At 39.4% G+C, this 15,834-nt stretch overlaps 1 protein-coding gene across 1 annotated transcript in view; it reads left to right on the top strand.

The window, feature by feature from the left end:
- LOC137400305 (ATP-binding cassette sub-family C member 2-like) overlaps positions 1-15,834 on the top strand; it is a 52,443-nt gene that overhangs the window by 6,135 nt on the left and 30,474 nt on the right. The window contains exons 4-8 of the mRNA XM_068086633.1: positions 10,157-10,346; positions 11,484-11,581; positions 11,702-11,924; positions 12,414-12,551; positions 14,760-14,906. Of these exons, the coding sequence (XP_067942734.1) occupies positions 10,157-10,346; positions 11,484-11,581; positions 11,702-11,924; positions 12,414-12,551; positions 14,760-14,906 (796 nt within the window). The remainder of the gene's footprint in view (positions 1-10,156; positions 10,347-11,483; positions 11,582-11,701; positions 11,925-12,413; positions 12,552-14,759; positions 14,907-15,834) is intronic.

Genomic DNA, 15,834 nt, shown 5'->3' with positions numbered 1-15,834 from the left:
ATGGTAAATACCGAGGATACCGATACCGGAAAAACCGATAAAAATGTGCAAGGATATCCGATCCGGCACTAAATTAGATACCGGCCCAACACTAATACCCACAGTGTGTATGCTGTGAGCCTCTTTGCTTTGTTTTATGCTTGTCTAGGTTCTGCCATTACTGTGGATGTATAACTATTAAAAACAGTTTTAAATACTAATAGGTTAGAAGCTTTGCTCTCAAGAACTAAAATAAGTGCTGAAAAATCGTGAGTTGCTGCCAAGCCAACTGGCTTATAGAATTGTTTCTGTTATTTGAAATTGTTTAAGCAAAGATGAAAAAAGACTCACAAACGCTGATTGATAGAACTCGAGAAAGAAGGTTGAATTCTTTGCGTCTATAAATTGTACTAGTTGAAAGCCCGGCATCGCACGGGTACTGGAAAATAGCTTATAAACAGTTGTAGGTAATGTAGTTGCCATTGACGAATTTGAGTAAGCTAGTAACTTACTAATAAGAGCCGTGAGAGCAAGCTTTAATGACGTTGCCAGTAACGTCGAGTCGCTATGCGTATTTTAGTCCAGATAATGACTATCTGCCCAATAAAACCATTACATCCTGCGTTGTTTAAGCGGTTAGCCCGTCATCATGTGAATGGGAGGTTCCGAGATCAAATTCTCTGCGTTACAGATTTATCATTGCTAGATTTTAATAGCTGTTACTGAACATACGGTGTAAAAAACCAACACTGAGTTTATATATATATATATATATACTAGCTGTGCTACCCGGCGTGTATTAAATATCAGCCTGTAAACAATGAGAGGTAATGAGAGTTGCCTGCCACTTGCTATTAGCCTAGCACATTGCAAATGGATAATTTGAGTAAGCTTACTAATAAGAGCTACCAGCTTCTCATGACGTTATGCCATCACCCTGCGTAGTAACGGAAAGCCATTGCGTATTTGCTCCCACATACCGACATATATCGCCTAGGAATCTATCAAGCTTGTGTGGCTGAATTAGTAAGGCATCGGATTGGCGAAGCGAAGAGTTCGAGATCAAATCTTCTGCGATATGGATTCTTTATTCCACGATTGTAATAGCTATAATAGTTGGAACTACTCACATGCCCACAAACTTTGAGAAATATATATATAGATGCTCAATGACTAAGGTTTGCAACAAATTCAGGTAAATAGAAACAATTATTTTATCATTTGTACTTTTTGCAGTTATTCTGATGAGTTACTGTTCTCAAGCGGACTATAGTTTCACTTTATTACAGAGTGTACAGTTAGTCTGATGAGTTACTGTTCTCAAGCGGACTATAGTTTCACTTTATTACAGAGTGCACAGTTAGTCTGATGAGTTACTGTTCTCAAGCGGACTATAGTTTCACTTTATTACAGAGTGCACAGTTAGTCTGATGAGTTACTGTTCTCAAGCGGACTATAGTTTCACTTTATTACAGAGTGCACAGTTAGTCTGATGAGTTACTGTTCTCAAGCGGACTACAGTTTCACTTTATTACAGAGTGCACAGTTAGTCTGGCGAGTTACTGTTCTCAAGCGGACTACAGTTTCACTTTATTAACGGGTACATCACTTGACCAGAAAGGCCTCAAATTAAAATCACAAATACTTCATGAACTATTCTTTTTTATAATGAAGATCTTTTACAGTCGGGGGCTAGCAGTTGGGGGCTAGCAGTTGGGAGCTAGCAGTCTTACTAGTGCAGAGAGGCAGTAAATGTAGTTAGTTGGCAAAAACTGGATAGGAATCTTTTTGTCATAGCAATAAAGATGGAAGGCCATGAAGCAATGTTCAGCTCCGGCAGTTAATAACATGTATAGTGTGAAGCTCCCAGTCTTTGCAATCCTTGATTACACAGCCCGTCAAGACCTGTCATTCTGAGACAAAGGAGCCCATAATGATATGTCACTTCCATAGTTTCATATTAATATTTATGCATCCTGTCGTAAGAGTATTATATGCCTCTTGCAGAACCACTCATATCCTTTTATATAACAATTTTTGACATAATTAGGAAACAGAATTCTGGACTATTGGTAGCCTGCCCCTCCGGTTTGTTATTCTCATTTTCTAGAACCCGCTATTTCACTGCGTAGCATAAATGTTATCTGCTTATTTTTACTTACTCGCTTCCTGCCTAGGAAGTTTTGCAGCGCCCAATCGTCTGAGATCTACGGATATGGTGGTTGGCTGATTTATGTCATAATGACTAGGCAAACATATATAAGCATGTGTAAATCAGAAACCATTCGAATTCCATATTTTACTCACGCTCTAGGTATCACTCTGCTCTTGTATTACTTTTTAAATTTTTAGACTTGCGCAGTTAGCATCAACCCTTGATTTGATTAGCCTTTATATCGTTTTGATTTTCTGCTATTGAAAGTTTGTATTTTCAATAAATATCATCTGTTTTAAAGTTTACCAACTAAAACAAACCAGTCTAATTCTTCACATTAAATCTACACCTAAAATACAATCCTCTAAATTCGAACATCATAAACCAACTACTTGAACCACCAATCCAGCACTTATAGTTAAAGGTTGACTTGCAACAAAATTCACATTACCGTTATTTGATATGAAAAGATTCACCATGTCTTACTCTGTTGTGTTGTAGGTGCAAATTATGTGGAAAGGTGATTAAAAGCTCTTAAAAGCTTAAAAACGAACAGAAAATCGCAGCCACACGAGACCGCCGTAGTTTGGATTCCCTTTCCAAAACGGCTAAAATGTGATGTAGTTGTGAGAGATGGTTTCTGGTTACACTTGCTTGCAACCTTATTCGTCGAAATATTTTCACAAATATACTTCACGCATTCAATAAAACTATGTCTATTGTTCTTACGCGTCTATTTTATCGTCACCATAATGCTGTCACTTTTAGCAGTGATATCTTATAACTTACCGTAAAAATTCGTTTAATTTTTTAGCCTTAGCTTGAAGGAGTACATATCATTGTCTGATAATCATGACGAGCCTGTTGGTCACCTGTGATAATCGAAAAGTGCTGCAAAAGTTATTTGCGAAGTATTGGGTCACATGATCAGAGAACGACTTGACGATTGAATAATCCCGAAGCAAACCTGTAAAGTAGCGAGCATCTATATTTGATACTGGGTCTTCGGTAAAACCCGAAGTGTTTGTCATAAACTAGTACTACGATAAATTTTATATTGAGCTTTGTATTGGCTTTTCAATTCACGTGAGAACATACGTGACAAGACGATAACCAAATTTCGTGGCTACGTCATCGAAATAAAGAGATTCCAATCTACGGCCGCTTTTCGTTTTTAAGCTTTTAAGAGCTTGTAATCACATTTCCACATACATGTATTTGGCACTTACAACACAACAGAGTAAGACATGGTGAATCTTTTGATACCAAATAACTGTAATGTGAATTTTGTTGCAAGTCAACCTTTAATGGCACGGTCTTCAGCCTCTCCAAAGCATTCAATAATCAACTGTTATACACTGCAAGTGACTATTGTATTCTGGCCTGTCCAATCATACATGCTGTTTCAAGAACAAACATTCATTGGCACCTGTTTAGTGACAATTTACTCCAAGATGCCATGACTAGTATCACCTCTTTAGTCTAAAAACAGGAAAACAAAGTCAATAAACCCAGCTAGTTATCCTAATTCCTCTTTTACATGCAAAACATTCTGCAGCTAGCCAATCATAACAGTGATGTAATTTCTCTTGTCATCATTCAGTCCAGGGGTCATTATTCAGTCCAGGGGTCATTATTCAGTCCAGGGTGCTCTTTAACTTCCCCAATATTTTGTTGCATTGATCTGCAAATCCTAAGTGAAGTAGATACTAGCTGTGGCAATGTTTTTCACAATACACAGTTGCGGGGCCTAAACTCAGTGACTGTTAAAAATATTTTTGAAAGTTGTAACGGGTTCACCTAATGGTTGCTATGAATAAAAGGTCATCAAATCAGCACTAATATCTCCAACGTTGAATCGGTCCCCCTCCCGAAGGTTATGAAACCCGTGTATCTCTCATAACTGCTCTAGTAATAAGAAGGCTAGACTGAGAATATATTGGCCTGTATGTAGAAGTTCGTATATCACATGAATGTAAAAATAACTTTGGTTTTTATTCTAATGAAAGATAATAATAAAATAAGATACTTCATTTAAGCACTACAACTACAGCGAACACATCTGCACTCAACGATTGAATATTAAAATTAGTTAGATAGGTTGTAAGTGGAGTCGCATTGTCAGGTTTTTGCATGTCTCAGGGTTGTTCAAGCTTCAAATCTTTATTTGGCATCCGAAGCAAAAAACTGTAGAGTTTTGTGTTTGAACTCTGTTTTGTGTTTGAAGCTGTTCTAGATGTGAGTACATTTAAAAACTGAGGTTGGACCGCATGCTCATCTCTATGGGAGTGTCAACTACAATCATTATATGAACATCAGAAATGGCCACTTGAAAGATTTGATAGAAATTGATAGAATGGAAAGAATCCGATTTGCCGGATGGTGCCTCATTTATTTCGTCCCACTATTTTCAATGTGCGACTGACTCGCCACTAATCTTCTTGTGTTAGTTTCTGATTAGTAAGATCATGAAGAGAAGCAGCATTCGGCACTTCAAACCATACTTTTGCTAATCCTATGTTCATGTATCCTATGTTCATATCTGTCATGCAAGTGCCAAGTATTATTGGTACTTTGCCAACAAACATTATGCTTATTAGCTAAAGCTTTATACAAGCTAATATATTATAGTACTGTCTCATTATAGCTATTAATAATGCTTGTAGCTTTTTACAAAGCTTTTCTATGACCAAACATATAAATACTTGGGTTTTCTGTTATCAAATCAGTTGTCTCTGGAGAGTGCAATAAACCACATTCCTCTAATTTAATACTCTATTTGATTGCTTCTGTGCAGAAACATAACAGAAGCTAATTGGCGACAAGGATTTCTCTTTTGAACAGTTACAAAGAGTTTTGTTCAGATTTTATCATTGATAAAATCGATACAAAGAGTTCTAGTTTATTACAAGAGTAACTGTTCAAAATTGCACCACTACAATGGCAGAAGTAGCAGACCTGATCAAGCTAATGCAGAAGCAGCAGGAGGACCAGAGACAGCAGCAAGAGGAATACAGACGTCAGCAAGAAGAGCATAGACAACTGCAGCATGAGGAGTTCAAGCAGCAACAAGAGGAATACAGACGTCAGCAAGATGAAAGAATGGAGGAGAATAAGAAACTGATGGAGCTACTACTACAAAACCTACAACGGAAACAAGAAACAGCTGCAACCGCTGTTCCAGCCTTCCCAGGTTTTGACCCAACAGCAGAGCTACTAACAGATTACATAGACAGATTCAACACCTTCATTACAGCAAATTCTATTCATCAAGACAAGATTGCTGGCACTTTTCTCACCAACCAACAGCCTACACTCTACAAGCAGCTTAGTAATATGGCAGCTCAGCTTTCAACACCCAAGCAGATCAACGACCTCAACATGGATGAAATACTGGAATTTCTCAAAGACCAGTATGACCCTAAGCGCTTCATTGTTAGAGAGCGTTACAAGTATTGGAGTGACATGCAGAGGAAACCTGGAGAAACTATTCAAGAGTTAGCTGCCAGAATTCGTCAAGATGCAACTACATGTGCCTTCATAGACATTACAGATCCATTAGATGAGGCTCTCAGAACAAGATTTATCTGCTCCGTAAACAATGAAGCAGTTCTCAAATCTCTCTTCAAGGTCAAGGACAATGAACTCAACTTCAACAAAGCTATACAGGTAGCACAGGAAACAGAAGAAGCAGCTAAAGTTGCCAAAGAGACAGTTTATGGAAACTCGTCTAAAGTCAACAAGGTTGCTCAACAGAAATCAAGATACAAACCACTCCAGAAAAACAACTCTACACCTGACAAGCAGAAGGAAGGAAAGCTATGCTACAGATGTGACCGAACTAACCATACAGCGGATGACTGCAGATTCAAAGCAGCCACCTGCAACTTTTGTTCTAAACAAGGTCACATAGAAAGAGCATGCAAGAAAAAGAAATCATCTGCAGCAGGAAAACCAGTAAAGATGATAGAATGCACATCAACCAAGATGGTGAAACTTGCTGAAAACATCAAACTGGAGGGAGACAACTTCACACTTGAACTGGACACTGGAGCTTGTGACAACTTCATCTGTAAATCAATATGGGAGAAGCTAGGAAAGCCAAACCTAAAACCTACTACAGTTAACTACAAATCAGCCTCAGGACATCTCATAGAGACGCTTGGCAGATGTGAGCTAACTGCCCAATTGGATACACAGAAAGAAGTCAGACTACCATTTGTGATTAGTGCTGTACAAGATCTCAACCTACTAGGAAGAACTGCTATACAGCAACTAGGCATCTCTATTGATGACAAGCTACAACAGAACCTTGTATCAACAATCACAGAGAACCAGCCAGATGGGAGGTTACAAATCAAGTGTAAGGAAATGTGCAAAGAATTTCCAAAAATATTCAAAGACGAGCTAGGATGTCTCAAGAACTTTGAACTAGAGATAAACTTCAAACCTTCAACAAAGCCAGTTTTCTGCCGACCCAGACCAGTTCCTATTGCCTTGACAGAAGAGCTCAACCAAGCATACGAAGCAGGTGTAGCTAAAGGCATATGGGAACCAACTCAATTCAACCAGTATGGAACACCAGTTGTACCTGTACGCAAATCTACAACAGGTCAAGCTGCAGGGAAGATCAGAGTATGTGGAGACTACTCCAAGACTATCAATAATCAGCTAGAAACACATAGGAAACCTATCCCACTACCAGAAGATCTAATCAGAAAACTAGGTGGAGGCTATTGCTACACAAAGATAGATTTAGCAGATGCCTACAATCAAATATTGTTGGCACCAGAAAGTCAACGACGACTAGCACTATCAACACACCGAGGAGTACTACTACAGAAGAGGTTGCCCTTTGGCATAAGCTCAGCACCAGGGCATTTTCAAGAAATCATGGAGCAACTGACACAAGACCTCCCAGGAGTAGCAGTATACCTAGATGATATACTAGTGAGTGGAGCCAATGCAGAGAGCCATCTACAAAACTTACGTCGACTTCTTCAAAGATTAGAAGAAAGAGGGCTCAGATGTAGAAAAGACAAGTGCTGTTTTGCTCAACCGACAGTAGAGTATCTGGGACACAAACTCACTTCAAAGGGAATCACTAAAGGAAAGAAGGCAGATGCAGTACAACACATGCCAGTCCCAACAGACTTAACTCAGCTAAGATCTTTCTTAGGAGCTACACAATTCTACAGCAAGTTCATACCCAATCTGTCACAACTCACAGGACCATTGCATAAACTGACACGCAAAGGAGAGACCTGGAAGTGGGGCACTGAACAAGAAAAGAGCTTCAACAAACTGAAAGATATGCTATCAACTGATAGTGTCTTAGCACACTTCAACGCAGATCTTGACATTGGAATCTCATGTGATGCTTCAGAAACTGGACTGGGAGCTGTACTATTTCATCGTTATCCTGATGGAAGTGAGAGACCAATAGCCAATGTTTCAAAAACACTGACCAGCACACAGAGGAAATATGGACAAATACAAAAAGAAGCTCTCTCAATCATATTTGCTCTAAAGAAGTATCACCAGTACCTGTATGGTCGACGGTTTATCTTGGTAACTGACCACAGACCTCTTCTCACACTTCTAGGACCTACCAAAGGAGTTCCAGCTCTAGCAGCCAACAGACTAGCAAGATGGGCACTGGTACTAAATCAGTATGACTACACCATAGAATACAGATCTACCCAGCATCATCAAAATGCAGATGTCCTCTCAAGACTGCCAGTTGGACCTGATAAAGAGTTTGATGCAAGAGAAGATGAGGATGATGTTGATACAGTATGCACTATTCACACTATTGGACAACAGCTCAACTCTACAGACTACAATGTTCTAGCAAAGGAGACAAAGAAAGACCCAACACTAGCCACAGTAATGCGCTACACAGCAGAAGGATGGCCTGGTAACAAAGAGATGAAGGAGACTCAGCTGTCACTCTTCTACAAGGTCTCAGATTCACTTTCTATCACTGAAGGTTGTCTTCTATATGGCAACAGAGTAGTCATTCCGGTCAAGTTACAACAGGAAGTATTAAAGATCCTTCACCTTGGACACTTTGGAATGGAAAGAATGAAGAAGCTAGCTCGAACTGCTGTCTATTGGCCTCGCATTGACTCTGATATAGAGGAGACAAGCCGACAGTGCACTGCCTGTGCGGAACACCAGAAGCTTCCACAGAAGTATCCTATACATCCCTGGATGCTACCTGAGAAGCCATGGAGTCGTCTTCATTTAGATCATGCAGTAAACTTCATGGGCAGCCAATGGCTAGTGATGATAGATGCCTACTCAAAGTATCCATGCATACACAGGACTTCATCTACTTCTACCAGAGCTACCACAGACATCTTAGAGGAGATATTCGCACACTTTGGATACCCTCACGCCATAGTCACTGACAATGCTACCAGCTTCACCTCAGGAGAGTTTCAGCAGTGGTGTCAAGAGAGAAGCATTGTTCACCTCACTGGAGCACCCTACCATCCAGCTACAAATGGCGCAGCTGAAAGACTAGTACAATCCTTCAAACAAGCCATGAAGAAATCGTCACTCCCACCTAAATCTGCACTACAACAGTTCCTGATGCACTATAGGACACCACTTCCTACAGGATACTCTCCCAGTCAGCTGCTGAATGGAAGACAGATGAGATGCAAGATTGACACCCTATTGCCATCACCCGCACACATAGCACAGTTTCATCAATCCAGAGAAGTCAACCGATCTGCAGAAAAGACAGTTAGCAAGATACACAGCTACAATCTTGGAGCACCATGCTATGCCTTGTATCATGGACCTAGACGCAACAGACAACCTAGATGGGTTCCAGCCATTGTTACTAAGATATATGGAACTCGTAGTCTCAATGTCAAAGTGGTACCAAAGGGACCTACTTGGAGAAGACATGTTGAACAACTCAGACCAAGATACTCAACAGAAGAAGATCAAGACCCTGGAGATAAACCTGATATAACAGAGGAGACAAAACTGCAACTACCAGCCCCTACAACTGTAACAGAGCAACCTCCGTCTAGAAGAAGACCACGCAACCCTCGTCTACCTGATGGAGATGAGTATAGCAGAGACAAACCCCGAAGGTCTAAGAGAACCAGAAAGAACCTTTAGCTTAGTGAGGAGGTGTCATGCAAGTGCCAAGTATTATTGGTACTTTGCCAACAAACATTATGCTTATTAGCTAAAGCTTTATACAAGCTAATATATTATAGTACTGTCTCATTATAGCTATTAATAATGCTTGTAGCTTTTTACAAAGCTTTTCTATGACCAAACATATAAATACTTGGGTTTTCTGTTATCAAATCAGTTGTCTCTGGAGAGTGCAATAAACCACATTCCTCTAATTTAATACTCTATTTGATTGCTTCTGTGCAGAAACATAACAATATCTGTAGTGAATATTTGTCTTTTCGCACACCTTCAGTCTAGTTCTATTTATTACAATTCATCTCCTTGACCCCGTGTTATTTTCCATTGACATAAATGTAATGTTTTGCATCTGGCACTTCTGCAATGGGCTCTTTAATGTTACACTTCATAAGAAAGTGCAAAGAACTTATAAGTTTTCAAGGTCATATAGTTATATATTATATATATATTAAAGTTATATAGTGTGTTATAGTTCCAAGGTCATGTCACATCAATGCAATTGTTTGGACTATGAGACAATTCACAAAGTAGAAAAATAATGGTTTACATATATGTATGCGACTGTGCTCGAGCTCAATATGTCTGTCATATTTATTTAACTCGTGGTTATAATATTCCATTCTGTTTGTATTTAAGCATCCTCTTCCCAATTGCCCAGCTTGCTCATCTCCACTCCAATGTTCTTCTACACCGTTTGTCCCTCATACTCTATTTGGACAACTCTATTTCCGTTCATATCTCACCCTTTCCTCCCTATTAATTTCTTGCCTTCCGCTTCCTCTCCAGCTATTTATCACTCCTATTATTTGTTATTTATGATTTCACCTCCCATTTCAGTTTGGTCATTGGCTATTCGGAAAGTCTCTTAACTGATCACCGTGAACCACTCTGGAAGGGTCTGCTTTATTGCTTCCTCTTCTTCCTCCAGTTCCTCTCTTACGCTCTCTGCAACAACCTCGTCTTCCTCATACGTATGAAGTGCAGAATGCGAGTCAGGTCGGTCTTAACAGCTGCTGTCTATAAGAAGGTAGGTTATACCAAAACTCCTATTTCTTTGCTTTTTAATCGCTTTTCAAACCCTGACACTTAACATCAAATGTATGTAGATTTCATTACATAATGGCATTAATAACATAAGTTGCGGAGTTGTCTTATCACCGAGACAAGGGATCGGCAACCTACGGCACGCATGCCACACGCAGCACGCCAAGCGATTTTCATTGGCACACCTTTCTCCAAAGTTTGGTAGGGTTACAACATGCTCGTCCTTTTGGCCTATTATTGCTCCTTGCCGTTTTTCTACATTTGTCTCCCCTCCTGCTATCATCGTCATCAAAGAAACCCCTTGTACCAGCAAAATGTTCAAATTTTTACATCCAGGCTTTCCACTTAACTGATATAGAGAATGCATCACTGTTCGGGACACATTTTTCTGTCCCCTGAAGTTTATTGCTATTGGATATCAGAGCACAAATCTTTTGCTTTTTGTCATCTATATTGACCCCCACATGAACTATTTTCAGCACTATTACAAACATGCAGCAGGGACTTGTCTTATATTAGGAAATGGATGGCAACTCTAAATTGTCTTGTACATAACATTGGCATGCTGAATATTTTGAAAACCTAAGTCGGCACACAGCGAAAGGTTGGCGACCCTTACCTAGTCTATGGATATTTGATCATTTATGAGTTTCTCTGTTAATCTAATCACTTGGCGCTGTGCAATTAAGCTTCAGGAATCAAACTCTTTTTTAACATCATACCTGTAAGTTGGATCACTTAATTTGTCATACATTATTTTCGAGCAGTTTGTCAAATGTGTAGTGTCTGTATAATCATAACATTGCGTTGTGTTCACACATTCTACAGTCATCCAGAAACATCCGCTACCACACCAGTGGCTCTATTTTATAACAGCCAATTGACCTCACGTTTAGTTGACAGGTGAAAGCCTACTGACTTCCTAGATATATTAATAGCTAGCATACAACTATCTGCATAGACATAGACATATACGGTATGCTTCGATGCATATGATATATTAATACTAGCATACAACTATCTGCATAGACATATACGGTGCATCGATGCATATGAAGGATGCAGACAAGCCTGCATGAATACTTAGAGTTTTTGGTAAAAGCTGTATTTTGATTTGCAGGCACTTAGGCTTAGCGCAGATGCTCGACAGAAGTCTAGTACAGGAGAGATAGTCAACCTGATGTCTGTTGATACACAAAAGATTGCATTATTTGTTGAGTGAGTAAAGACATCTTGTAATATGGTTTGCGATACACAATGGCAACGTTTTTTGTCAGTTTCCGAAGTTGCTCAAACAGCTCATGGTTTCCTGTGATACTATTTTTTTACTTGTTTTAGTCAAGGCTGGGTGTTCATCGCTGTTCCCGTTCAGATTTGTATCGCTATATATATGCTTCATCAGCTGATGGGCAACAGCATTTTTGCTGGAGTCGCAATAATGCTTCTTGCAGCACCAATTTCATTTGCTATCGGAATCCTTCAAAGAAAGATCAGGCTAAAAACTATGAAAATCAAAGATGAACGGATAAAGTTACTTAAGGAGGTGCTTTCATCTATCAAGGTGTGTGAAGGAGGTTATGCTACCCAATCTTTAACTAACCAAGCCTAAATTCTGCTTTTCTTACCTTATTAAGCGAGCCAATCGAGTACTGTTTCACTTGTAACAAAACAAATTAAGTTTTATCCTAATGTTAACTGGGCAACTCGAGGGTTTTTCTATATCAAGAAAACAAATCAATCAAGTCCCATTTTATTGTGGACTTATGTGATCTATTGTGAACCACCAGGGTTGTAGGGTTTGTAGATGAAAATACTCTGTGAAGCAATCAACGCACAGCTCTATGTCAATGTTTATCCTTATGATTTGAATTGAGTTCTTGTTGTATATGCATGTCTATGGCTATGATATGAGTTGAATTGAGTTCCTGTTGTATATGAAGGTCTGCAATTGTAGAAAGGACTTTTCTATACAATGCCTACTACATATTGTTGCTCCGGATGTTTGGCACAACTTATCTTATTCTCTATTTAAACATGTCTGTTATTTAAGGTTATTAAGCTCTACGCCTGGGAACCATCATTTGACAATAAGGTTTCACTTTTGAGGGAAAGTGAGGTGACTCGTCAAAGAACCCTTAACATGCTGAGGGCGTGCCAGGAATCGCTCTATGACATTGTTCCTGTCTTGGTAAGTTCGCTCTATGTTTTGGTAAGTTTAGTACGAGTGTAGCTAGTGCTGGTGTCGGTAGGTATAAGAGCATGGACTAGTATGGATCTCAAAGAGCTTTAACACCCTAGTGAATTATGTTGATGTTGTTCTGCCTATTGACCTGCGATCATGGGACTTGACAAAATATTTTGATGGATTTCAGATTTTTTGTCAAATTGTGCTAATTGATTCTGTAAAAGTTGATGACTTTCTTGTCACTATTTTCCATACAAAGCTCTTAGAAACATTTAGATAAAGCCAACACAAATCTCAAACTATCATTCAAATGGTGTCAATGTAATCAAGATGTGGTTCTATAGGTGAAATATTGAATGGTGAGAAAATGCTGAGTGTTTGCATGGCCTTTCAAGCGTTTTATATTGGCTGTCTAAAAGAATTGAGTGCACAACTCCCCAAATGTATGCATTTTGTCAGTGATCAGGAAGGAGAATTATTTATTAACGTATCGGCTACCAAGACCCTGCAAGGTTTGATTTCACTTCTGTCTCTCTGAAATGCTATGACAACTTATTTTGCTTAATACACCTCTATTACGAGTTACTAGCATCTCAAACCAACAGTACCTAAAGCCTGGTTCCCATATACGCCACATGCACCGTTGACAGCACCGCAGGGCTATCAGGGGGGAGATGTGAACTTACGCGCCGAGTACCACTGGTAGTCGCCGGCGGTCAACGCAAGAGTTCAGCGCTGTTCAACTTTCCCGAAGAGCTGCAGGCAAAACTTTTTTAAATTTCACTGTACAGGTGAAGGTCAGCACTTTAGAGGCGGTATGGCTAGCGGCCATTTTTATGCGGTCACCAGCGACGCAGCTTTATGTGAACATTAGCCGCCTAGCATCGCAAGTGTTTTTGCTGTGCGAGATTACCACCGGATCTCGCATTCAATATGGGAACCAGGCTTAACAGACTGCAGTCTATGGCTATTATTTGGTGGGATTGGTTGTCCATAGCGCATTTGGCAGCTAGCATTTGTATGTTTTATTGAGTAGGCAGCTGATAGTCGCTACTATTAAAGCCACCACAGTTTTAAAAGAGTGATATCAGCTGGTTTGAGGAATAATCTAGTGTGGTGGAAAATCGCAGAGGCCAGAGCCGGTTGCCAAGCTGATACCGAAGAGGCGACTGACGCCACGACCCAGCTGAGCACTGACTTGGCAGGCGACACGACCGCTGGTAATACTTTCGGCCAACCGAAGGTCAGCTGCCTAGTTGACCATGCTACCGATAGGCGAATTCAATCGAGAAGCGATAGTATAAAAGGAGCAACTGAAGCGGCGAAGACTAGAGTACCCGGAAGCCTCATCTTATGCAGTATATATGTATGCACACTCCTCTTGACTGTATTATATACTTGAGAACTGTATACATTTATTGCCTGGCACTTGAGTACTTTGTTTCCTTATGGAGCAAGTAGAGGAACTACTAGGAACTAGAGGTCGAGTTCTCTACAATGTTTTAGTAAAATAGAAACAGGAAACTACGGGTTATAATTAAGTTCCTCAATTCAACATTGTCCATTGCAGCTACTCGTTATTCTACGGATGGTATCAGTGAAGTCGAGATTTTCTACTATTAAATTCTCAACCCTCTTAGATTCCTTCAGTAATCTATAATCAATAATCTATACCCTTTGATCCCCTGAGATTCATCTGTCTGTATCAACCCTCCACAGCTTGACTATCAATCATTTTACCAAGATCTTTGAACAAGTTCAAATCCAACACTTGTCACTTTAATAATTTATTGAAAAGGAACTAATCGGCAGGGTTTCGTGTGCACCAATCCTATTGTGTGTCACACTCAGGTACCAATATGTCTGGGCAGTCTTTCAAAACTATTAAAATGACGATATAAAGAATTAGGACTCATGTTCTTCATATTTAAAAGGGCGTGCCTATGACGCATGAGTTTTCTAAGCCCTATAGAGGACAATTGTATGATCTGATTTAAGCTGAAACTGAATTTGGAGTTGCTTCTCCTTGTGTTTCATTGGTACTGTGCTGGCTTCACGATCTGCTCTATCTATACCTCTATCTATCTGCTCTAAATTAGTATTAAATAGTTAGTAAATACTTGGGAAAGACCAGAAAATTAGCGCTTGTCATTCTGTTTGTTGTGATTGTAACAAGACTGTAATTTTAAGTTGTTTGACACGTTATTTCAGGTGACGGGGGTGACATTTGCAATCTATACCTACACACAGCCCGACCACACGCTCAAAGCTAGCATAGCCTTTGTCGCTCTCTCACTGTTTGACTATGTCAAGGACGCTCTCAACCTGATGGCTCAAAGGATATCCTTCTTTATTATGGTGTGTTTCTGGTGACTGTGGAAAAGTCGAACCTCATTGCAAGACATCTTGGTTCTGGATACTTTAAATATTGTTGACAAAATGTTCTATATTGATGTTTAGATATATGAGTTTGTGGTTGTAGAATTTCATAAAAATGTAATTGTGCTGATTTGTTTGTTGAAAGCATTCAAGTTACCCTTAGGTCATGCAAGCATTTGGTTACCTCTATTTTGTTATTTCAAGTTGCTCTTCAATAGTTTATTGGCAGCAATAAGCTGATAGGAGTTTACTGGGTTGGTACAAGTTTCCTGACTTGCAACTGTTGTGGAGGAACAACTAGAGAAGTAAAAGAATTAGAGAAAATGAAAAAATGATAAACTGACAGTTAAAATAAATGTTTATAAATTTTTTAATTAGTTAAAACAGATAAATTATTTATCTGTTAGCTCATATGATTGGCAACTAATTTAGCTGCACATTTCTGGAATATTGTTAGCTTCTCAGTAGTTCACAGACCTGTCAACTAGCATAGCTGCACATTTCTGGAATATTGTTAGCTTCTCAGTAGTTCACAGACCTGTCAACTAGTATAGCTGCACATTTCTGGAATATTGTTAGCTTCTCAGTAGTTTACAGACCTGTCAACTAGCATAGCTGCACATTTCTGGAATATTGTTATTTTCTCAGTAGTTCACAGACCTGTCAACTAGTATAGCTGCACATTTCTGGAATATTGTTATTTTCTCAGTAGTTCACAGACCTATCAACTAGTATAGCTGCACATTTCTGGAATATTGTTAGCTTCTCAGTAGTTCACAGACCTTTCAACTAGTATAGCTGCACATTTCTGGAATATTGTTAGCTTCTCAGTAGTTCACAAACCTGTCAACTAGTATAGCTGCACATTTCTGGAATATTGTTAGCTTCTCAGTAGTTCACAGACCTG

The sequence above is a fragment of the Watersipora subatra genome, chromosome 7 (genome assembly GCF_963576615.1).
Source record: "Watersipora subatra chromosome 7, tzWatSuba1.1, whole genome shotgun sequence".
NCBI lineage: Eukaryota > Metazoa > Bryozoa > Gymnolaemata > Cheilostomatida > Watersiporidae > Watersipora > Watersipora subatra.
This window is presented reverse-complemented; position numbering and strand designations above follow the sequence as displayed.